The 23,336-nt window shown below is 43.4% G+C and overlaps 3 protein-coding genes across 3 annotated transcripts; all 3 read left to right on the top strand.

The window, feature by feature from the left end:
- The first annotated feature begins 295 nt into the window (after positions 1-295).
- On the top strand, positions 296-10,629 carry ercc5 (excision repair cross-complementation group 5). The gene is made up of 15 exons (XM_078283338.1): positions 296-383; positions 950-1,125; positions 1,828-1,943; positions 2,187-2,288; positions 2,731-2,791; positions 2,938-3,081; positions 3,180-3,390; positions 3,877-4,923; positions 5,542-5,834; positions 6,303-6,422; positions 7,471-7,684; positions 8,399-8,543; positions 9,231-9,433; positions 9,520-9,602; positions 9,904-10,629. The coding sequence occupies exons 1-15, from the start codon at positions 296-298 to the stop codon at positions 10,465-10,467; spliced, it is 3,567 nt and encodes a 1,188-aa protein (XP_078139464.1). The 3' UTR covers positions 10,468-10,629.
- Positions 10,630-11,564: 935 nt separating this feature from the next.
- On the top strand, positions 11,565-14,654 carry mettl21e (methyltransferase like 21e). Its single transcript, XM_071904483.2, has 5 exons — positions 11,565-11,607; positions 12,843-13,003; positions 13,149-13,266; positions 13,416-13,513; positions 14,325-14,654. Exons 1-5 carry the CDS (start codon positions 11,574-11,576, stop codon positions 14,652-14,654), a joined length of 741 nt encoding a protein of 246 aa, XP_071760584.1. The 5' UTR covers positions 11,565-11,573.
- A 3,366-nt stretch (positions 14,655-18,020) lies between these two features.
- mettl21ca (methyltransferase 21C, AARS1 lysine a) lies at positions 18,021-22,882 on the top strand (the record flags this gene model as incomplete). The annotated part of the gene is made up of 7 exons (XM_078285230.1): positions 18,021-18,111; positions 18,214-18,374; positions 18,544-18,661; positions 19,355-20,212; positions 20,878-21,038; positions 21,310-21,427; positions 21,949-22,882. Coding segments are annotated over 7 exons (1,929 nt in total), but the record flags the coding sequence as incomplete, so codon positions are not given.
- Between the last annotated feature and the right edge of the window lie 454 nt (positions 22,883-23,336).

The following is a 23,336-nucleotide window of genomic DNA, read 5'->3' as shown; positions in this document are numbered from 1 at the left end:
ACTTGAGATCAGAACGTCGGAGCCGGAGCCTTAAGGTGTAACAGCTGAATATAACCGGCGTAACCAATGCGGAACCTTCAGATGTAGTTAATGTCTGCTCTACGGACAAAAATACGGTTACCACCGATGTGAAAAGTGGCACGTTTGTTCAGGTTCATGTTTTCCACTGAACTCTTCCACTGGTTGGTACAAAATTGCTTCGAGTAGATGCACAAATTGGCTATGCACAATTAAGCTATTGACGTGTGTTTCAATATTTATTTCGGGTTATTTTTGATGCTGTTTCGCAGTAATCATGGGAGTGCACGGACTGTGGAAGCTACTGGAGAGTACAGGGAAGCCCATCAACCCAGAGACACTGGAAGGAAAGATCCTAGCTGTGGGTATCCTAAACTTGGAGGTGCGCGCGCTCTCTCTCTGTTGGTATCATGACATTCCAGTTTCTCTCTCTCGCTCTCTCTCTCTCAAATTCAAGTCTGCTTTATTGGCATGACAGAAAGGATCTATGTTGCCAAAGCATTTGCAAAGGATAAAGTCAAATAAATAATGGATAATAGACAAACAATTCGTCTACATAACAATAGCATTTAAAAGGATAGTAGCAAATGAAAGCAATTCAATACATTCAGTAGTCAATGTATAACAATACAGGACATTGGGAGGGATGGGGAGCACAAAATCATCCTCAATATCTACATTTTCTCAATTTAGATCCAAACTTTGCAGCAAGATTGATAGTTTCTTCATTTTCTCCAAATAACACATTGAGCCTCTCTCTCTCTCTCTCTCTCTCTCTCTCTCTCTCTCTCTCTCTCTCTCTCTCTCTCTCTCTCCCTCCCTCCCTCCTGTGATTTGTGGAGGTTCCCATCTTTCTTGCTTAGTCTTTTACTGGAGTGGTAAAACTGTCTTGTGTGAAACCATAGCAATGACCTTAACCAGTGGCTTCCAGACATCAGTATATGGCTGAACCAGGCTGTGAAGGGGGTGAGGGACCGTGAAGGGAACAGTGTTCAAAACGCTCACCTCCTCACACTCTTCAACCGCGTCTGCAAGCTGCTCTTCTTCCGCATCAGACCGGTCTTCGTGTTTGATGGGGATGCACCGCTGCTGAAGAAGCAGACTCTGGTAGGTACAGTGGCTGTTTATTCATGTAACTGGTCTTTTTTACACTTTCCTGGTCTGACCAAGTCAACTTTCCTTGAGTCCCAAGTCAGTCTCAAGTCTTGAGGCACAAGTCTCAAGTCAAGTCCCAAGTCTTAATGTAGATTACCAAGTCAAGTCCAAGTCAAGTCCATGTCATTAATGTCAAGTCCCAAGTCTATATGTAGAACACAGTCAAGTCAGAACAAATCAAGAGTCCAGTATCAATTTAATATCTTAAAGACACAAAATATCTAGGACTTTTCAATGCAATATCGTTTTAATAGGATAAAAACTTGGTAAGTGGATCATGAGTTTGATTTCTATAATCAGTTTAAATGCACTAAATTCAGTCATTCTGTATAAATTCAGAAAACAGAATTTAAACTCACTTGTGTGGTGGAACAAATCTCATAACTTTCAATCTAAGTCATTTACACAAACACAAGATCTTTTGTCAAGTCTTTCGAAACCTTTTCATGTCATCAAAGTACAAGTCAAGTCTCAAGCAATTAAAATTGTGACTGGAGTCTGACTCAAATCCAAATCATGTGACTCGAGTCCTCACATCTGGTTTCCAAACTAACACATATTGGTTATTTCTGTAAAGCGTTACATAGCTGATACAGGTAAACGAGGATGTAATTCCCTGCTGTTAACATAGCTTTGGGTGCGGCTGTCCTGCAGGCTCTGAGGAGACAGAGGAAGGAGGAGCTGAGCCATGAGTCCAAACAGACCAACGAGAAACTCCTCAAGACGTTCCTCAAGAGACAAGCCATCAAAGCTGCACTTGGAGACCGCAGGTAAGGGACCGGGAAAGTAAACGGGTAGAGGGATGGGAAAGAACAGACAAGATTACTGTCTCTGGGGATAGTTGAGTGGTTAAATCCCCCTCTGGAGCCACATGAGACCCCCGCTGGCCTAGGAACAAATCCTGCCTCTCCTGTTTCTCCGGACTCTGTCTTCCTCTCTACTTTCCCACTGTCTAAATACTGGCTCCCACTGGCTGTGTCTGAACTGTCCCTCTTGTTTTTTATCTGCCACAGTAAGGATCCTCTTCCCAGCATCTCCAGTGTGCGGAGAGATGAGGTGGACGACATTTACGTTCTGCCGGCCCTGCCACCTGCAGAGGAGAAGGACAAAAACAGGTCAGAGGCCACAGAAGGGTTATGATTTACTAGTCATTGTTAGGGATGGGACGATATATCAGAATTCAATATATCGCAATACAAAAATGTGATAATACGTATCGTGGGGCAGAAAAATTAATTGCAATATTAGCTACATTTTATTCTGCTGTAGTAATCAGAAAAACCCCAAATAGATAGATATTTGGCTGAGGATAGATAAAATGTGACTCTTGCGCTAACAAGTAAATGCTGTAACAACTGTTCTTCATTTGCCCGGGGCTCTTCTGGGACGCCTTTGAGATATCTTAGAGGTCCACAGACCCCTGCTTTGAAAATCACAGATCCTAAATGTATCAGTAGGGTGAGAGTTTGAGCCTGTGGCCATTTTTGCATGACATATAGAAAAAAAAGAGGAAAATAATGTTTTTTTTCTGCTGTGCCCTTTCCTTTGTCCCTACAGTTCAGAAGAGGAGGAAGAGAGGGAGTGGGAGGATATGGCTGAAAATTATCAAATGTACCAGGTAATGTTACCACACCAAATTGGGTCATTTGGTGAAAAATCTGAAATAGCAAGGTCTGGAAATCTATGGCATGAAGAGAATTTACTTTATATGACAGCGCTGTTTGATAACTGATATTTGAAGCCAGATTTCTTACTGTGTCTCAGGAGGAAATGTATGAAAACCCCAACTCAGTGGACATCAACTCTGAGGAGTTTGCCTCCCTGCCTCCTGAAATGAAACATGAGATCCTCAAAGACATGAAAGAGTTTGCCAAAAGACGGCGAACCATGTACCACAAGCCTCCAGAGGTACCATACACTCTCTCACACACACACACACACAGAGAGACAGACATGCAGACATATTCCCTGCTTTCCTCAGTAATTCCCTGTCATTTGTCCCGTAGCAATCAGGAGACTTCTCCCAGTACCAGCTGGCCGGCCTGCTGCAGAGGAACCAGCTGAACCAGCGTCTGGAGGGTGTGGAGCGAGAGATGAGCCAGCGGAGCGTCGGCGGCGCTCCACAGCTCTACGAACAGGACGGGGACCAGGACAGTCACAGTGTGGAGTCACGTAGATTGGTTTCAGAAGACAATGCTCACTATATCCTTGTTAAAGGTGAGTTAGATTTGTTTATTTTAGCGCATAGTCAACAGTGTTTCGTAGGGATGGGACAATATATTGCAATAGAAAAATGAATTGTGATATTAGCTACATTTTATTTTGCTGTAGTATTCATGAGGACGGCTTGCCCATCACAATTTCACAAGCTCTCCATCTAAATTATATTATTTTCACTTTGTAATGACATTTTTAAATTGTTTTTTTACTTTCTAGCAAGCCAATGCCATCGCTAGAAAGATTTGTGGCTCAGAAATAAACATAATTCTGCAGTCAGACTTTGTTGTCATTGAACTTTTATTTATTACATCGTATCGTGGTTGTATCGAATGGTGAACCCCATATCGCGTATCGAATCGTATCGTGAGATAAGCAAATCGTCCCATCCCTGGTGTTTCATCAGGTGGAAGAGACATAAATCTAGAAATGTGAAACTTGTCTGTGTTTCGTCATGTAAAACAACACTTGGCTTTTGCTCCTCAGGCTCCAAGAAGAGTGAGAAAGCTCCAGAGAGCCAGCCTGTGGCCTCGCCCTGGTCTGGAGGCCCCCTGTCAGGCCGCAGGAGACGCGGAGCGGATAAACCCGAGCCCCTGTGGCGTCCCGTCTGTGAGGAGGAGGAGGAAGCGGGGGGTTCCTCTTCAGACCCCAAACCCTCTGTATCGAAACCTTCTCTTTCCTCTAGGGGAGACACGTCGCCCCCCTCACCTCGTACGCTCAAGGCCATCCAGGTCGCTATGAGTGACAGTTCAGACGAGGAGAAGGCGGACCGGGAGAAGAGGGGGGGCAGTGTGTCCCCTCGCACCCTACTGGCCATCCAACGAGCTCTGGCTGAGGAGGACGATGGCGTAGCTGAAAGCAGCACTCTAACTGTTAGCTCGCCCACCAAGCCGCCGCCACATGTTCAGCATCCCGCACCACGATTGGTCATCAGCAGTTCAGAGGAAGAGCGAGAAGCCGATGATGAACCGCAGTTTATTAATGGGAATTCTGGTTTTGAGGGGAACCAGTTAGGCCAAACTGTAGGTGTGAAAGACACTGTGTTGGTCAGTAGTTCTGAAGATGAGATGGAGGAGGTGATTGGACAGAGAAATAGAGCACTTCACTCCGCAGCACTACAGCGCCCTCACAGACGGATATCTGACGGGGAAAAAGAGGCAGAGAGCGCGAGAGAAGCAGGGATGAAGTCAGAAGAGGAGATGAAGCGAGGAGAGTTGACAGAGACAAGTGGAGGAGAAAGGGAGAAAAAGGGAGAGCTGGACAGAGGAGAATTAGGACATGGATGGGTCGGAGAGAGCCTGGATCACAATCAAGCGGACCGTTCACATCAGTCTCAGGGAGCTGCCTCCGATCAAAGGCCCTTCTCCAACAACCTCTCTGTTCAACCACAAAGAGAACCTCTCAATGCAGAACTAAAGACTGAAACCCATCGTTTACCGTCAGAGCAGAGGAGTGAAGAGACGGTCAAAGTACTAGAGGAGAGGAATGGAGGAAGTGTGAAGACGGAGGACAGCGAGAAGAGTGACTCAGAAGGTAGCAATTATAGAACAGACTCACTCGTTACTTTTTAAAGATCCTGTGCAATGATTTCAACTCGGTCAGTAAAAGTTTGATGTTGATTTCTAACACACAGAGCAGAATTTTGTTTCAGTTTTTGATGGTTAGATGGCACAAAGCTTTTAGGACTGAGTGAGAGCCTAACCTTCCCTATGATTGTGCCTCCACTGCAGCCAGTATTTCTATTTTGGGGAATAAATATCCAGTGTTGGAACTTCGGTACCCAGCAACAATGGCTAGTTAGGCAAGTAGCTGGCAGATTATAGTCTGACAGACTGTGGGATGCCTGAATAACTATGCATACTGTCGACCAATCAGAGCATTCATTAAAGACCGGGGGTAGGTGACATCATTTACACCAGGAAGTAGACTGGAATTCTAAATCTGTTTGATTCTGTTGACAGAGGAAGAGTTTTTCAAAGGGTGTAAATTTCCACGATGCTGACAGTTAATAATAGCAATAATTTTGATAACTTTATATTAACAGGTCATTTGTTAAAGTATACCATGAATTGAGGAACGCAATTCTCATTGCACTACACTTTTAAACAACTAGATGTTAACTGAAGTGCTGTGTTGTATTTGTTTTCCCAGAAAGCTTCATTGAAGTGTCAGAAGAAGAAGACTCAAAAGAGGGCGATGCAGATGATTCACTTATAGAGGTTAGAGGAGGAGCATCTCCAGTTGAGGTCCATGAAGCCGGGGACAAGAAGGAAGAAAAGCGGGAGGAGAGTTTGACCGAGGCTGTCGGTGCCCCAGCTGTTGCTTTGACATTAGAGGAAGAAGAGGAGAAAAAGGAACAGACTGAAGAGAAGGAGCCGAAGGAGAGCACAGAGACTGACTCTAGCTCACCACCTGCCGCCAATGAATGGGAACACTTTGATGTTGTAAGTATTTCCAATAATGTTCTCACATTACTAGAGTTTTGACCAATACCAATACTCAGTTTCATTTGTGAAAATTCGATACTACAAGATCCCACAGCAACAAAAATGGGCAAAAAAATCTATTATGTTATTGGATTTTTAGTACGTTATGGGCTTCATTACCTTTGATTTTATTATATTACAGGGAGTTATTACGTTATGGTCAATTATTACGTTTTGGGCCTTTACAATAGGCTGTGCATGTGCAGAAGCTACCAATAGGATTTGGAACAGAAAAAAAAGAAAACAAGAATCCACTTCATTTCCAATTCATGTAGCACTAAATGGGGCTGCTGTATGGCAAACCAGAAATGCAGTTGTTTTTTGGATGAAGTGTTTGAACACGTCGGCTCTGCTCAGCTGTTCAGTAGTACAGTATATACAGTGTGTTTGAGACGGGGCAGATGCAGTGCCTGTGTTGTGCTGCAGGATGAGCTGGAGGCGCTGGAGAGCTCCCTGCAGGCGCAGCAGAGCAGCCTGAAGGAGCAGAAACAGCAGCAGGAGAGGATGGCTACCACCGTCACCGGACAGATGTGTCTGGAGAGCCAGGTGAATTAAGGACACTGTATACACACACACACACACACAACCACAGAGGCATACACATCTGCACACGCAGACACATACACAGTACCAGCACCACCACTAAGCATATACTGTACATAAATATAAATAATAATAAATAGAGCTCTCATTTCAATTATTTAATAAATATAAATAATTGAAATGTGAGCTTCTAAAATAATTGTAAAAATAAAATGAACTGTAAACATACTCACGCACACACACTCTGTCACTGACTGGACTGGGATATGACGACCCCAAGCAGGTGTCTGTCAATCTTTGGGCAAAGTGGGGGATAACATTCTTTCTGGCTTAACCCCGGCCTCTGCCAAACATGCCCACAGCCATGACGTGCACTCGGTATTATTTCACCATCTTTGCTGTGTGTGTGTGTGTGTATGTGTGTGTGTGCGCGCATGTGTGTGAGTCACTCACTCACCTCACACTGTCACAGTCGCTCAGCATTTTCTCCCTCATAAAATCTCCACTGATGTAAAACCTACAAAGTGTGCGGCCGTTATTTATCCCCCATCACCCGTCCTGTTTTGATAATGAGCTGCTAAGAGCGAGGGCATTTCTCAGATGATTGTAGAAGCATGGACATAATCCCTAATGCCTAATGAAATTAAAGGGTTATTTAAATTATGTTAAAGATACAAAACAGGCTCAAATATACTAATGCACATTGTAAAATAAGACCAGGGTCAAACTCTTATTTGAAAACCTAACAAATAGTATCTTTGTCAGTTAATCTCTGGCATAATTTCATCAGCAGAACTTGAATAAACTTAAAACAGCCATAAGAAAACAGACAATTTCATAATACTGTTTACCTCCTTTTGTCTGTGTTCAGTATTTTATTTGTGAACGACAGCCGTTTAAAATTCCAATACAAATCACACATTAAAGACATGCGATAATAGTGACAATACAACCATGACACAAACGACCAGAAGGCTTGTCAGCTTCTGTTTTTTTATTTTGTGAGTAGTGACTGTGTTCATCTTGTCTTTGCCCCTCTCGGTCACACCAGGAGCTGCTGCGGTTGTTCGGCGTGCCGTTCCTGGTGGCTCCGATGGAGGCTGAGGCTCAGTGTGCGGCGCTCGACCGCACCGACCAGACCCACGGCACCATCACCGACGACTCGGACGTCTGGCTGTTTGGAGGGAGACACGTCTACAAGAACTTCTTCAGCCAGAACAAATACGTCGAACACTACCAGTTCAGTGACCTGCAGAACCAGCTGGGTCAGTGCCAACCAGCTCTGTGTGTGTGTGTGTGTGTGTGTGTGTGTGTGTGTGTGTGTGTGTGTGTGTGTGTGTGTGTGTGTGTGTGTGTGTGTGTGTGTGTGCGCGCGCTCTCACACATACCAGGTTGTCCACAGGTCCTGACAAAGCCTTAAAATAAATGATCTAAATTTAAGACCTTAAAAAGTATTGAAGTGTCTTCAGTACAGTTATTAGAGCTCTTATATTTTTCACCATGCAGTGACAGGTTTATTTGCACTGGATGCCCTGACATATGTGTGTGTGTGTGTGTCTGTCTGTCTATCTGAGTCTATGTATTGACAGAGTTGCACATTCCTTCCTATACTATACTATAAGTTCAGACCCAGTCTTACAGTTCCGGTTGATTGAGGTGCAATTGGGAGTGTGGAAATGGGAGAGGTAGGTGTTAAAAGTGTGCTAGTATAAGATACCACAGTGCTAATCTGAGCAGTTTATATAGCACATAGCAGGGACAGGTGTTTCTGTCAGCGATGAATGACGGTCTATCAGCAAGCACACCAGACTACCTTGGTGTGGCTCTGAGTGCACAAGGCTTTTTAATGACTAATTAACACGGGCCTATCAGTGGCTGGAGTTCACACCGCTTCAGCCTCTCTCTCCACTTCCGCCTCTCCTTTTCCCTCTCTCTCTCCATCTCCGGTCTCATCTCTCTGTCCCCCTCCTCTGCTCCAGGTCTGGACAGGACCAAGCTGATCAACCTGGCCTACCTGCTGGGCAGCGACTACACAGAGGGAGTCCCGGGAGTCGGCTACGTCACGGGCATGGAGATCCTCAACGAGTTCCCTGGGGCGGGCATGGAACCACTCACACAGTTCAGGTGTGTGTGTGTGTGTGTGTGTGTGTGTGTGTGTGTGTGTGTGTGTTTCATGGTTTGGGTCGATTCAGGTTCAGTTCAGTCAAACGTTCATCATTAAAAATATTCTTAGTTCTGGTGGCTCAGTTGGGACACACAGTACTATGTAACCACAACGTCCCGGTTTGAATCTGGCTTGGGGTCTTTGTCGCATGTCATCCCCCTCTCTCTCTCTTAATCCTTCCTCCATCCTTCTCTCTCTTAATCCGTCTCATTAAGGCAAAAATGCCGAAAATAGCATAATTATTGAATGAAGGCTGAACTGAACACAGGGCTGCACAATCATGGTTAAGATGATAAAACAGATTATCTTGTTATTATGATCACACTCATTAATCACAAATAATCAGTGTTGATTATTTGTGGATACAAATTATTTTATTGGGCTTTTTGCAGCAACTTGTCCATATTCAGCAACAGCAAGGGTCCTAAAATCACAATATACAACTAATTAATTGTGCAGCCCTAATTGAGCCCAACTCTGTATGTGCATCTATGTCTCACTTTCTTTTATTGGCCCTCAATGCTAAATCAAACACACTCTGAAATTTAATGTTGGTGATTTATTTCTCTGTGTTGTGTACAGCTATAGTATTTTAAGTATTTCTAAAGGATTATTGTGTTTGCCTGTGTGCTGTCTCACTCCTCCAGTGAATGGTGGTCAGAGGCCCAGCAGAACAAGCGCTTGGTGTCGGACCCGCGGGACTCCAAGGTTAAGAAGAAGCTGAGGGACTTAAAGCTGCAGCCTGGGTTCCCCAACCCTACTGTGGCTCAGGCTTACATGCAGCCTGCTGTCGACCAATCAGACAGCTCCTTCAGCTGGGGGCGCCCACACCTCGACCTGATCAAAGAATATCCTTTCTTTGTGTGTGCATGCACGTGTGTTTTTGTGTTACATGTGTAGTTATGAGTTTGCATGTTTCCTTAAGCAGTCTTACATTCTGTCAGAGTCGTTTTGGATGGAGCAGTCGGAAGACAGACGAGACCCTTCAGCCTGTTCTCAAGCAGCTCAACACCCAACAGGTAACTGGGAGAGAATCGAGATCAAAAGAAAGACACGCACATCCAAAAGATAGGTGCTGGATCAAAGAAAATATCAAGTGAAATACAACAGAAGATCCCGATCCTGTTCAAGTTTCAGTTATTTATTTCTGAGCTTTCAGTCTCGGAGACCTTCATCAAAGCATTCGTATTTGTCTCGCTCTCTCTCTCCATCACCCTCCCTTGTCTGTGTCCTGTGTTACTGTGTGGTTTTGAAAAAGGAAATAAAATGAGTTTGTATCCCTCCATCACTTACACGCTCTCTTCCACTGTTTCACTGCAGACTCAGCTGCGGATCGACTCGTTCTTCCGTATGGAGCAGCAGGAGAGGCAGGCGATCCGCAGCCAGCGACTCCGCCGCGCGGTCACCTGCCTGAAGAGGAAGGAGAGAGAAGGAGAGGGGCAGGAGGAAGAGGAGGAGGAGGAGGAGGAAATGCTCTCCCCATCCAAATCGAAGAAAGGGAAGGCGGCAAGCCAGAGTCAGAAGATTGGAGGAGGAGTAGGAGAAATGGATGCAAGGCCTGTGGCAGGAGGAGGGTTTCTAGGGTCAGAGGTCATTGTTGAATCTCCTCTTAGTTCTCTGAAGGAAGTCAGCATCCCCAGCCGTGAGAGTGAGTCCCTCTCAGTCCATAACAAGGCCGTCCCTCAACCTAAGACTGTCCCACAGAGGGCCGGGCAGAGCAGAGGCAGCAGCAGTTCTGGTGAGGACAGTGATGGTGGCAACGAGGTTGCCATGGTAACGGCTCGATCTGCGTTCGAGGGCAGCCAGCGAGGCCGCGGCACAAGAGGCACAAGAGGCACAAGAGGCACAAGAGGGAGGGGAAGAGGCAGAGGGAAGAAGCTGTGAGAAAAGAAGTAGGAACTTGAAACTTCTGACTGGGTCTCAGTAATTATATTATTAGGAGGAAAAACAGTCTGAAATGTCTGTAATATTATATTTGATATTTATAAACGTCTTGTGTGGAGACAAATGTGAAGGAAAAATTATGTATTTTCTGAACTCATGACATCTGATGAATTGTTTGTCTGTATTTATAATATTACATTATTTTGTACACTATCCATGCTTCTGAAAATGTTTTTTACATACTAGTAACCTGTGAGCAAGAACTACAACATTTTCCATTTAATGAGCCGCAAGAATTTCTTAAATATATTGGAAATTGTTATGGTGATGTTTTGTCAATAGAAGTAATTCAACTCCATAGTGATGTCAGTTTGGCTCAGACCCGTCATTTGTTGTGTCGATGTGTTAACCGTGAGATTCAGGCAGGTGCAAGTCTTTAGTGCCACACATCCCTTTCATTGCACAGATTGTTCCCCACAGGCTGTATTTCAGTCTCCATTTGTCACTGCTTCCACCCCTCTGCCCAGTCCCTCCAACACATACACACACGCACACAGAAGCCTTTGCAAACACATGAAATTAAGCTAATAATTAATAAATAATAAATAATTAAGCTATTCCTGCATAACTACCTGCAGTTGCTATCACTTGCACCTAGTTCTGTTTTCATTCTGCCAGGTGTTATTCTCATTTCTTTAATATTCCTCCTCCTCGCTCCCTAGCTGATCGGTTTCAGTGGGCAGCTGTTGCTGTCAGTTGGTTTTAGTACATGAGAAGGGGGCTTCAGCATGCCCAGAGAGGGAGAGACAAATGTGACGTGGGGTGATTGGAGAAGGAGTAGGAAAAGTCTGTGTGTGGAGGGGGGAGAGGGGAGGGGGGTGCATTAACTCAAAACCACACAAGTAGACCTCTAACAACCTACTGGAAACCCGGATCCAGATTGTCCCAAATCCAAAGGACTTAATCTGGGACCACAAACCAAGAACGGCAGGAAGTCCTTTGGCTGCCAAAGATATTTTGTAGCCTGTTCTGGTTGTGTGTTGCTGCCCTCCTGCGCTCCTTGAACCCAGACTCCTTCAGACACGAAGACCCAACAGTCCAAGGCCATGGAGGACTCCAAGACCGGAGAAGAAGGTGAGTGTTTGACTAAGATTGAATAATACACCGCGACAATTCTTGCAGTTTTTTTGGGTGGAACACCCAAATTAGGGCTAATTTTGTCAAATTCTGTTTTTTTGTCCTTTAACAAGGTCACATAATTTTTAGGCAAATTTAAACTTTTTAGAGCCCTCTAACATATTGATAACTTCCTATGTGCTGCACATTTCACAGGTGGCAGTGTTTGTTTTAGCTATGCATGTGTATGTAAATGTAAATCTTCTATACCGGTGTGGTATGAATAGCTTGTCAGAACTTACATACAACATAGATCCAACATGTGTAAGTGTTGAAATATTAAGTTCCTTCAAATAACTGTCTCTGTCAGTTGATGACAGAGTCAACAGCCATATGTATGCGTATTGTGGCCAGGTGTATTTAAACATGCACACACACACACAAACTGAGTTCATGAGCACCCCTTAACCTCATATAGTCAACCTTTTCATTGCTGCTCCATGGGCTCCCCTGACCTTCTCCCTGTACTGGTGTGACATAACTGAAGTTGTGTGTCAGATGTTCTAAATAACAGTTAGTGTTGACACTGACACTGGTTCAGAGATAGCTGGAGCTTCCACACTGGGATTACGTTACAAATAAACAAACAAAGCAGGATCAGAGGGGCTTTATGAGCCAAAATGGGGTTCATTTATAGAGCAGAGTAACAAATGCTACCTCTTATATGATATGAAACAAGACTAGGCAAGCCTAGTTCAGCCGGACCGTGAATGCAGCCTGTGGGGAACCCTGTCTGTCAGGAACTGAAACTTTTGACCCATGACTTTCTGTCCATAAATGATACTGGACCCTCTTTTCATGTAGGTTCCAGAAGATTCTTCCTCCGTATTGAAAGTTAGTGAGATGTACAGTAGGGCAACATTTTCAGGCTCTTGGGCAACTGTGCCCTAAAACAGCTGTTTTTGCTCCAGGCTTGTTATACTGATGGCCTACACAAAGGAACTTACGCACATGCACATTTCAACAATGGGGAGTCAGTTAGGGACACAGAGTATTCTTGGAGCAAAAAAGCAGGAAATGCAAAAAAAGTTACTCGTAATGTTTGATGTAAGGCGTATTTCAATGCCATTTTCAACTGATGTACGTGTTCTGTTGATGTACTTGTTTTTCACTTTGAGTATAACTATTTGCCTTTGAAACACCATGGAAGTAAAATACTAATTCTGTGATCGATGCCTGTCTGTCTGTGGTTGCCATAGCAGGTCCTGCTGTGGATGCTGAGCTTGCCAAAGCCATCATGGCTCGGCATTTCCGTCCGTCTCTCATCGTCACGGAGGCCTGGGAGGGCTACACCTTCGCTGGCCTGGAGATCCGCATCAAGGAGTCCACAGACCTCTATGGAGCTGTGCTCTGGCCCTCGGTACACACAAACTCTTATATTATTTAGCTGCAGTGCCATCAGCGTCTTTATTAGTGATGTTAAATTCATCAGTCATTCAGTTCATCAGTAATTGGCAATACTGATGACTTGCAGCTGAATTCCGGACTCTAATATCTCCCAACAGGCTCTGGTGTTGTGTCATTTCCTGGACACCAACCGTGACAAGTACAACCTGACAGACAAAAATGTGATTGAACTGGGTGCTGGAACCGGGCTGGTCACCATAGTATCCAGTCTATTAGGTACTGACGAAAACAATGTGTTGTTTTGGTGTTGTTTGCTTCCACTGCCTCTGTCTTAGTCTTTCACCATCATGTTTTCTCTTTCTTCTTTCTCTGAGCCTTTTCGTACCTCACTCCCTCTAACTCTGAACTGCCCCACCTGTCTCCAGGTGCGAAGGTAACCTCCACTGACATGCCAGATGTGTTGGGGAACCTCCGGTACAATGTTCTCCGGAACACCAGAGACCGTTGCAAGTACATCCCGCAGGTAGGTTTATGCTGATATTTGACATGGTACTTTATCCATAGTATTGATGGCAAAATCCACCCGAAAACAATGTACTTTGCATTTGTGGGTCCATTGTGGTGTTTGGTGGTGTATTTTTCTTATTCTCGTGGATAACTGGCTAAACGTAGACAACGTGACATCACACTGAGATATTTCCAGCACAGCTACAATGGAGTTTGATAGCAAACATTTTTCAGCTACTTAAAACATCAATGCCAAACGTCAGGTTTTGGTATCAGCACCTCAGAATCAAAGATCAAGAGCTTCTTTCTAGACTCACCATTTTGCTTCAACGTTCAACAAGCACACAGGGAGAAATCCATCATAGAAGAGGCAGAGATACCAATTTCTCCACTGACATTAGCCTCAATAGACCAGAATGCAATGCAGCCACAATGTTGTGTTTTGAGTAAGGTGTTCGACTCACTTTTTCTCAACTGGAAAACCACTGTCACTGTCGCTATTGCTCATCTACACGTATAATCCACAGCTGAATGCAAGAAGTTCACACCTATCTGGGGCTTGTCAAAAGGCATTCTGGGAAATGTAGGAAATCACTAAATGAAGTAGAAGTAGATGAGGCAGGTTGAGGGAAAGTGGGTCCACCAAAAAAGTTATTTTACAACATATTGCAAAATAACTCCTGAAATTCAACATCACAGTTTGATGATATATAGCAGTGTAAGAGTATCCAAGGGTGGAGTTTTCCTTTTAAATCAGGAGTAGAACATAAAGGTCTGAAATAAATCTGAAACCCTTGGTGATTTTGCACCAACAACCCTATTTCCAGGTCACTGAGCTCACCTGGGGCCAGGAGCTGGAGCAGCGTTTCCCACGCGCCACCCATTGTTTTGACTACATCCTGGCAGCCGACGTGGTCTACTCCCATCCGTACCTGGAAGAGCTGATGGACACCTTCGACCACCTGTGTCAGGAAGGAACGCAGATCTTGTGGGCCATGCGCTTCCGCCTCGACCCGGAGAACAGCTTTGTGGAGCGCTTCCAGAAACGCTTCCACATGGAGGAGCTGTACGACCTTCCCAGCCTCAGTATCAAACTGTACCGAGGCTGGAGGAAGGACAAGTGGACCGTGCCGCACTCAGGAGAGGCTGCGGCCTGAAGAGCCAGCCAGAGACTCAGAGACTCTGGATCTGTCTGTGTGTGTGTGTGTGTGTGTGTGTGTGTGTGTGTGTGTGTGTGTGTGTGTGTGTATGCGTGTGTGTGAGTGAGTGACTGTAATGAAAAGAATGGTGCTGAATTGAATATGCCCACTGTCTCTATACCTCTCAAATTTAGAAACTTTCTTGGGAAGGTGTTATTTATTGTTATGTACAGTATGTTGTAGATCTATGTTTTTTTCCACAACTTTGGGATTTTTTTTTGGAGATGGCAATGTTTGTAGGTTGATATCTAGTCAATAGTTTCTTGCTTAATATATCACAATATCAAGGTGTGATCTGTATTTTTTTCATATGTTGGTTGAGAAATATTTATCTTTAAAAGTGTTCCAGTTTTTGCTTATTAAAACTCCAATTCAAGATTTCCTAAACGATCTTAAAGTGAAACTGACATGGTTTATAAACAAGTTTATATCTAATATCTAATTGTGTAATTAGGAGTAAAATATTGGCTACCCATAGCCATTTTATTGCCAACCTTTTTTTTTTTCTTTTCTTTTCAGTTGTCATTTCTTTCAGAGATTTTTAAATAAAGTGTTGTAACGTCACCTCCTGTCAAGTAACAAAAGCTTCCCCTCTCACACCATCATATGCAGACACATCATGAGGTTAATAATCACTAGTTAAGACTACAACATAGACGTGAAAACCAAAAGAAAAAACATTTTCAATTGACCCATTGCATTCCTCCTTTAACTCAAAGTAGCTTAACACCAAGTTTGCTCCAATGTTTACTGACTAACATTTTCTACAAAGGTGGAATGTAGCACATCAATTACAGGTACAGTAGTTACTGTATTGGAGTACTAATGAGTACTGATACTTTTTGACTAGTACAGTGAGGCCTGTTACTAACCGTGCATCAGTCATTGCAGCCTTTACCTCTAGCTTTGTTTATTTGAGCAAAAACTAGACATTTCCAATCTCAGACTAACTGATCAATTTATTTGCAAGGACTGTACCCAAAGTGGCAAATCCAGCAATGTCAGGAAATCCAAACATATGTTGGGACATGCACAAGACAAGACAAGCATTACCTGAGTACATTTTCACTGAATTAAACAATCAATAGTTTTTCCACCTTTGCTGATTTGCAGATCACACCCTCATCCCACCACATTATGTTGCATGTGCTGTTTCAGCAGCCTAACATGGCCACCATTTGCTCACACACAATTATTGTGTGTTTTTGGAAGCTAACCAATTGGCTTGATTATCTACTTGCGAGAACTAGGTTAGAACCACCTGCTATTAATATGACCTCTTAAATCCCAAGTCTAATTTATGATTCTAAATCACCCAACATTTTCAGGTTTATTTTCTGCCCTCTGTCATTCTCTGTCATCTTGTTCGTGTGATGGATGTGTGTTGTTTGGCTGCAGGAGGACAGGAGTGGTGAAGAGGTGGATAAAGGAAGAATGGAGAGGTTATCTTAGCCAGAGACAGCATCTGATGAAAAGCATCATGCATGTCAAGACAAAGACATGCTGGACAACTGAAATTGTCTTCTACCTTGTAGACCAGCCTTGTCACCAGTCACCAGTTTGATCTCTTGATAATAAATGACCTGCACGTTGCTGCAGTGCTGCCTTTCATCAAGCTTGAAAAATTATTCTCTTTTTTCCAAATAAGGCTGCTCCACAGCAACAACAGATATAACAGAGCAGGGCAGTGACCTCACCACTCCACACTGGCAGCTCCCCATAACCGTCTCTCATCTCCCTCATACCAGACTATGCAGGGCAGAGAAAATACCAAGGGTGGACCTGGATGGGGTTACAGGTTTTAGGACGTGGGGAGAGAGGATTTAGCATAACGATAACAGAAACCGGAGAGGTGATATTTATTGGTGAAATGCTGACAAAATCTACTGGAGGGTGGAATTGAGGTTAATATTACAGGAGCCCCTTCTTTTCTTGGGGTCTGCACGCACGCCAGCCCTATCCTGTTACCTCCGATCTCTGGTGAAGCAATTGAGGGCATCGCAGCGAAGTGAGCAAACACACACAACATGGATAAGATCCAAACTCTGTGCCTCATTTTTAAATAGACCAAGCTTTTGCCCTGATGAGACCTCCTCACTGCATACTTTTCAACTTATGCCGTGCCCATTGTGAGATAACAATACTGAAAATGTGACACTGAATTAATAGCAATCAAAATCAGATTATTAACTTTTTAAGTTTTGCAAAATTGAAATGTTCCTGTGATAAATCTTGTTCGAAGGGTACAATATCATATGCAGTTATAGTCAAATCATTCAATAGAGTTAGTACAGAGAAGAAGGCAGTACAGCCGTTAGCTTATCTTCATATTATAACCAATATGAGATTGCAGACGGTGGAGGCTTCTGGAAAATACCTACAGGAACATCCATCAGCCACACTGTAAGCAAATTTCCTGGCTGTTGCTATCATGACATTCCAGTTAATCTCTCTCTCTCTCTCTCTCTCTCTCTCTCTCTCTCTCTCTTTCTCTCTCTCTGTCTCTCACTGACTCATCTCTCTCTTTCAGCCTGTCGCTCTATTGTGTGTATCTGCACACGCTCTTGCTCTTGTATCTTGCGTTCTTGCTGGTGTTTATTTATCACGGGCAGCCCTCTAAAAATAACTTGTGTCCTTGTGATGATGATGGGTGTGTCCAACAGGATGCTGATTCTGTATAACCTCGCCGTCTGAGGTCTCGAGATGCAGTCAGATTGCTCCTCAGCTCAATCTCTGGAAAATAAACACGCAGCAGGTAGGTAAAGGGTTGCAGGTAAACGGCTTGAACTTGAACGTATTGTGCTGGTGGAGGAAGCTGTTGTGGTGAGAAATGTACTGATTGCTATTTTAACAAGACCTTGAATACTATGTTTACTTACTATGTTTACTGTACACAGTGATGATAGAGGGCTGTCTGGTGATTAGAGATTTGTTTTCTCTACTTGGCTGGCTAGATTATATGACTTGAAACATAATAAATGATTGTATAATCACTAACAAACAGGTTTAAAGAGAAGCTGAACTCAAAGCAAAGCAGAATTTGTGCGTAGAAACTTTTGTCAATAGAAAATAAGTGAGTGTTTATACTGTAAACAATAATAATAATAATAATAATGATAATAATCTGAATCCAAATCAAAAATCTGTTTTGAACACTGAGGGAGAGCTGCATTTCTATTCCATTTTCCATCCATTTTCTCTGTTTTTGCATGCATTTCTGATAATATGTCTCTCCAAAAGTTAACAGGGTTTTACATGGATACTTTGCCCACATCATACAATTTCATGATATGTGGGGAGGACAAGGAGGAAGAGGAACTAGAGGAGGAGGAGGAAGAGGAAGAGGAGGAGGAGGGAGATGGGGAGGACACAGGGGAGGAAGAAGATGAAAAGAACCAGGCAGTGGGAGCAGAAGGTGAGATTCCCAAGCTGTCAATCAAAGTGAGCAGAGATGCGCTACATGTTGATTCAGACCAAACAGATGCGAGTGGCTCTGTCTCATTTCTGTGCTGTTCAGACGATTCACACAGCAAAGAGTCAGCTGTGCAGAGCGAGCGAAGACCAGCCTGGGCTCCCAGTTTCTACTACAAGGCTGATAAAGAGGTGTACCATTACGTCGGGAAGGAGATCATCATCCAAGAGTCTATTGACTCCTACGCGGGCATGATCTGGCCAGCAGTGAGTAGCACTTTTATTAAGCCTGTCAATTATCCTGCTTGTGTCAAAATACAACTGTATTCTCGCATGCAACTGATATTATACTGAAATCCTTGTTATAAAGGTAATATTGAATGTCACAGTATTAGATAGTAATACTGAATGATAATATAATCTTTATTGCTGTCAGGCATTGGCCCTCTGTCACTACCTGGAGACTCATCGTGAACAGTTGAGTCTTCTGGACAAAGCTGTCCTGGAGATCGGGGCAGGAACTGGTCTTGTGTCCGTTGTAGCAACACTACTCGGTACGTCAGAGGAATGCACTGATTGGAAATGATGTCATCACCAAGTCAATTCAATTCAATTCTATTCAAGGGGGCTTTATTGACATGAAAGTTACACAGCAATATTGCCAAAGCAGTGAAATAGGAATATCATCCTCCCCTCCCTGAATCAGTGTACGAGAGTATTTTGGTACCTCCTTAGTGAAGAATCCGGGTTGCTGCGTAATCAGCTCCCATACATACATACATCCCATACATACCCTCCACTGCGGAGTGAGTATCAGTTTGCCCATGGTATGTAATTAGTGTTTGTGTAAATTGATATCAACAAGATGTGTATTTAGAGGGGAAAATATTTTTTAAATGACATAGGTAGATGGAATAAATAAGCAAAAATACATTAATATACATTCAGTAAATATGAGATATGACTGCCTTGAACTTTAAATAATCATTCAATTAAATAATGATTTCCATGAGACGCTGGTGCGTTACCATGGCAACAGAATCATTTGGACAAACATTCCAGTGGCAGTTGTGATGAACATTCTAACATTTTGAGTCTCATGTTCTGTCCACAAGAAACATTCTTGGGATCAAAATCAAAATTCTATGGTACCCATTTTAGGTACCAAAGGAAATTACCACAATACACCAGGAAGAGTCCTTTCTATCCATTCACCTTCTGTGTTTTTTTCTAACTGCGGTCCTCAGGTGCCTGGGTGACGGCCACAGACCTTCCAGATGTTCTGAGTAAATTGAGGCTCAATCTGTCCAAGAACACCAGAGGACACTGCAGGCACACGCCCCAGGTGGCAACGCTGTCCTGGGGTCACGACCTGGAGCACACCTACCCTACGTCCGTCTATCATTACGATTACGTGCTGGCGGCTGACGTGGTCTATCATCACAACTTCCTGGATGAGCTTCTGGTCACCATGAAGCATTTCTGCCAGCCAGGAACGACTCTGATCTGGGCCAACAAGGTCCGGTTTGAGACGGATCTGACGTTCACTGAGAACTTTAAAAAGTCCTTCCACACAAGCTTGCTGTTTGAAGATGGGGAGATGAAGATCTTCACGGCAACTTGCAGGGAGGGAGAGAGAGAAGGTGATGCGGTTGTGGAAATACAGGATGAGCTGAGACAGAGGGAGGAAGGTGAGGGAGAGAGGGAGGAAGAAGAGGGAGAGAGGGAGGGAAAGGAAGGAGAGTGGGAGGAAGAGAAGGGAGAGAAGGAGGAGGAAGAGGTTGAGGAAGAGAAGATGGTAGGAAACATGGAAGAGGAGCGTCACTATCTCAATAAAGAAAACAATAAGGGTAAGGAAAACGATAATGATGAAGTAGAGGCAAAGGAACTACTCAAGGCAAAAAACGTGTCACAGGGCCGAGGAAGAGGTGATAAGGAAGGAAAAGATGAGGATGAGGGAGGGAAAGAGGAAGAGGAGAGGTGGAGTCAGTCATCTGAGCGGATAATGGATCTCAATGATGAAGGCTATGAAGAGGATGACAAGGATGAAAGAGAGAACAGTGACTCCAGATGTAGCACCGCAGCCAGCGATGAAGACATTATAGGCGAGTCATCATCATGATCAGTGTAAATGCACACTACCTTATATATTCTATAAATCGATCATTACTAACAAAAGTATCTGCTTTAATATTCAAGGTTTGTTGATCGCACACTTTGCTTTGTCATAAATACAGATGCAATCTGTAAGACAGTACACCAGCATTTGATTTTCCTAGCGAATCTTAGAGACTTGGTGTTCTACATTTAGACTTGGGACTTGACTTGAGACTGACTTGGGATTTGAGCAAAGTTGACTTGGTCACACTTCTGGTCTGGAACTCAAGCGTAAGAGAACGAGGGACTCATGTATGCACACTGCCATTAGATTACTCAATTTACATGTGAAATGATGTTGCATCTCAAGCCTGTGAAAGTTCTGACGAATGTCCTTTTATTGGACTATATCAAGCTATTGACTCCTTCTCTGGTCTCATCAGCTGATGTTTCACCGTATCGTATATGTTGTGGCAATGCGTCATGTGTTTTATTATGCTTTTATGTTATGGGTTTTTGTTGTTTTTGTTGTTTTTACCATGTCTCATTATGTGTTTTTACTGTAAACTGTGTCTGCAAACCAAACCTCCCTCATGGGACAATAAAGTTTAAATTGAATTGAACTGAAACTCACTTGAAAATGTTTAGGATCTGATCAGCCTTCTCTACACAGGTCAGGAGCACATGAAGCAGACAGCTGAGCAGCTGGAGAGGAAGCCGGCCTGGGCTCCTAGCTGCTATGGCAGGAACGGTAAAGATATCTACTACTACGTAGGGCAGGAGATTGCCATTTATGAGTACATAGACTCCTATGGAGCAGTGATGTGGCCAGCGGTGAGTACCTCTGAAAAGATGAAATAAATACCACAATGCAGGTTACAGACACTGTGGGTTCCACAAATTATATACTATGTTTCTCACCAATATGTTGTACCAATTTGGTACATATTGTACCAATATGTACCAAATCATTACAGCTTTCCGGCCAGCAAGCACTGTTTTAAATGACAGAAACCAAACCCCATTTGACTGAACAAAACACAGTACAAGATCTCTTTTGTCATCTCGTTGGAACAGGATGGATCATTTGTCCTCTGTCCCGCAGGCACTGGCTCTGTGTTCCTTCCTGGACACCAACAGGGAGAAGGTGAACCTGCAGGGGAAGCAGGTTCTGGAGCTGGGAGCAGGAACGGGTCTGGTCGCCGTTGTGGCCAGTCTACTGGGTGAGCAAACATTCTCCAATTCACACAACTTGGCCAAGCCAACGTGAATAGAATCACAGAGTCCAGGAAATGTGCAAGGAGTTTGATTTGACTTTGGCAAAGGCATCGTACAGAGGATTTCACACAAAACACCAGGTACATTGATGCAAAAACAAACAAACTAGTGGACTTGAATAGGGCTTATGTGTGGCATACTATCTATTTTAACTGTATTGCTTGGTTTTACCTGTGCCACCTGTGTTACCTATCTTGATTTTCCCTGCATCACTACAATCAATGGACTTCTGTTGCAAAGATACTATAAAACCTAACTACTCAAATTCTTGAGTACATTACTGTTTTCATAGAATAAATTAGGCTGAGGAGCGCTGCTTTGCTTACCAAGACAAGAAAGGTGCTCTTTGGAATCAAGTTTTACACTTCAAAGGGCAAAAGAGGAAATAAAGCTCATTGTTTCTAGTAAAGAATGACATTATTAATGTTATTCTGGTTAATGGTAATAACAGGCTCTGTGTGTTCAGGAGCTTCAGTCACAGCCACTGACCTGCCTGACATCTTGGGTAACCTGAAGGCCAATGTGATGAGGAACACCAAGGGGCGCTGCAGGTACACACCCCAGGTGGTGACTCTGTCCTGGGGTCACGACCTGGAGCACACCTACCCTACGTCCGTCTATCGCTACGACTACGTGCTGGCGGCTGACGTGGTCTATCATCACGACTTCCTGGATGAGCTTCTGGTCACCATGAAGCATTTCTGTCAGCCAGGAACGACTCTGATCTGGGCCAACAAGATCAGGTTTGAGACGGATCTGACGTTCACTGAGAACTTTAAAAAGTCCTTCCACACAAGCTTGCTGTTTGAAGATGGGGAGACGGAGATGAAGATCTTCATGGCAACTTGCAGGGAAGGAGAGAGAGAGAGAAAGAGGGAGATCTGGTAGATTTGACTTTCCGCAAGAAGTAGAAACACCTTTCACGCAGCACTGCTGACTACGTTTGTGTACATGGAGATTTACAGTATTCGCTCTCACAGCAAAGATACAAAGGGTAGATGAAACCAAGCTCTGGATGTGACGCCTCACTCTGTTTGAACCTCTTGCTTCCTGTTAAGTTAAAAAAGCACTGCAGATGGTAAACAGGATTTACACAGGAAAGGACAGTCTTTTATTAACTCCATGTGACCCAGGTCTGATACCATGTTTACGCTCAATACAAAGGTCAGATCTGTGCTACATGAAGTTAAAAAGCTGTTTCTGTTCATCTGTAAACAAAATCACAAATCAACGGTCGACATCCAGATCCCAACAATCAAATGATCTCTCAGTACATCTGCATAAATGATAGAACAATGTCCCATTTTTAACCATGTGAATTGCAATATGAGGTTTTTTTTTACGCGTTACGCATTGTTGTGTTTGATACAATAAAAAAATCTATAATGTGCATGCACATGATGTACAAAAAGTACATAATGTCTAGTAGCTTTTTCTATGTCCAGTTTATTATTATAACTATTTTAACTATTATTGTTAGTTATAATCTTAGCAACGGTCCTTACTCTATATCAAACATTTACCCTTATTCTTCAGGGTTGTTTTGTTTTTTTTATTCCTCAGTTTTCTACAGATCTTTGAGCCAAAATGTGATAAAAGTATAGAAATTATAGAAATAGAATAGAAAATAAAACACTAGCTGTCAAGGTTTTACACAATATGTAATTTCATATGCTTTGTAGTAAGCAAGTTACACTTCAGATATAATTACAAAACACGACCAAATATAGAATCCGTCATCAGATGGGATACCAAATTTAATCTGCAAGGCCGACACTGATCTACAGTGTAATGTGCCCAGACCACTCCTAAGGATCCCATTTCAGTCTTGCTGTACACTAGAACAAGTGACAA

This window comes from Centroberyx gerrardi, chromosome 1, assembly GCF_048128805.1.
Source record: "Centroberyx gerrardi isolate f3 chromosome 1, fCenGer3.hap1.cur.20231027, whole genome shotgun sequence".
Lineage (NCBI taxonomy): Eukaryota > Metazoa > Chordata > Actinopteri > Beryciformes > Berycidae > Centroberyx > Centroberyx gerrardi.
Note: the sequence above shows the minus strand (reverse complement) of the source record. Positions and strands in the feature narration are given on the sequence as shown.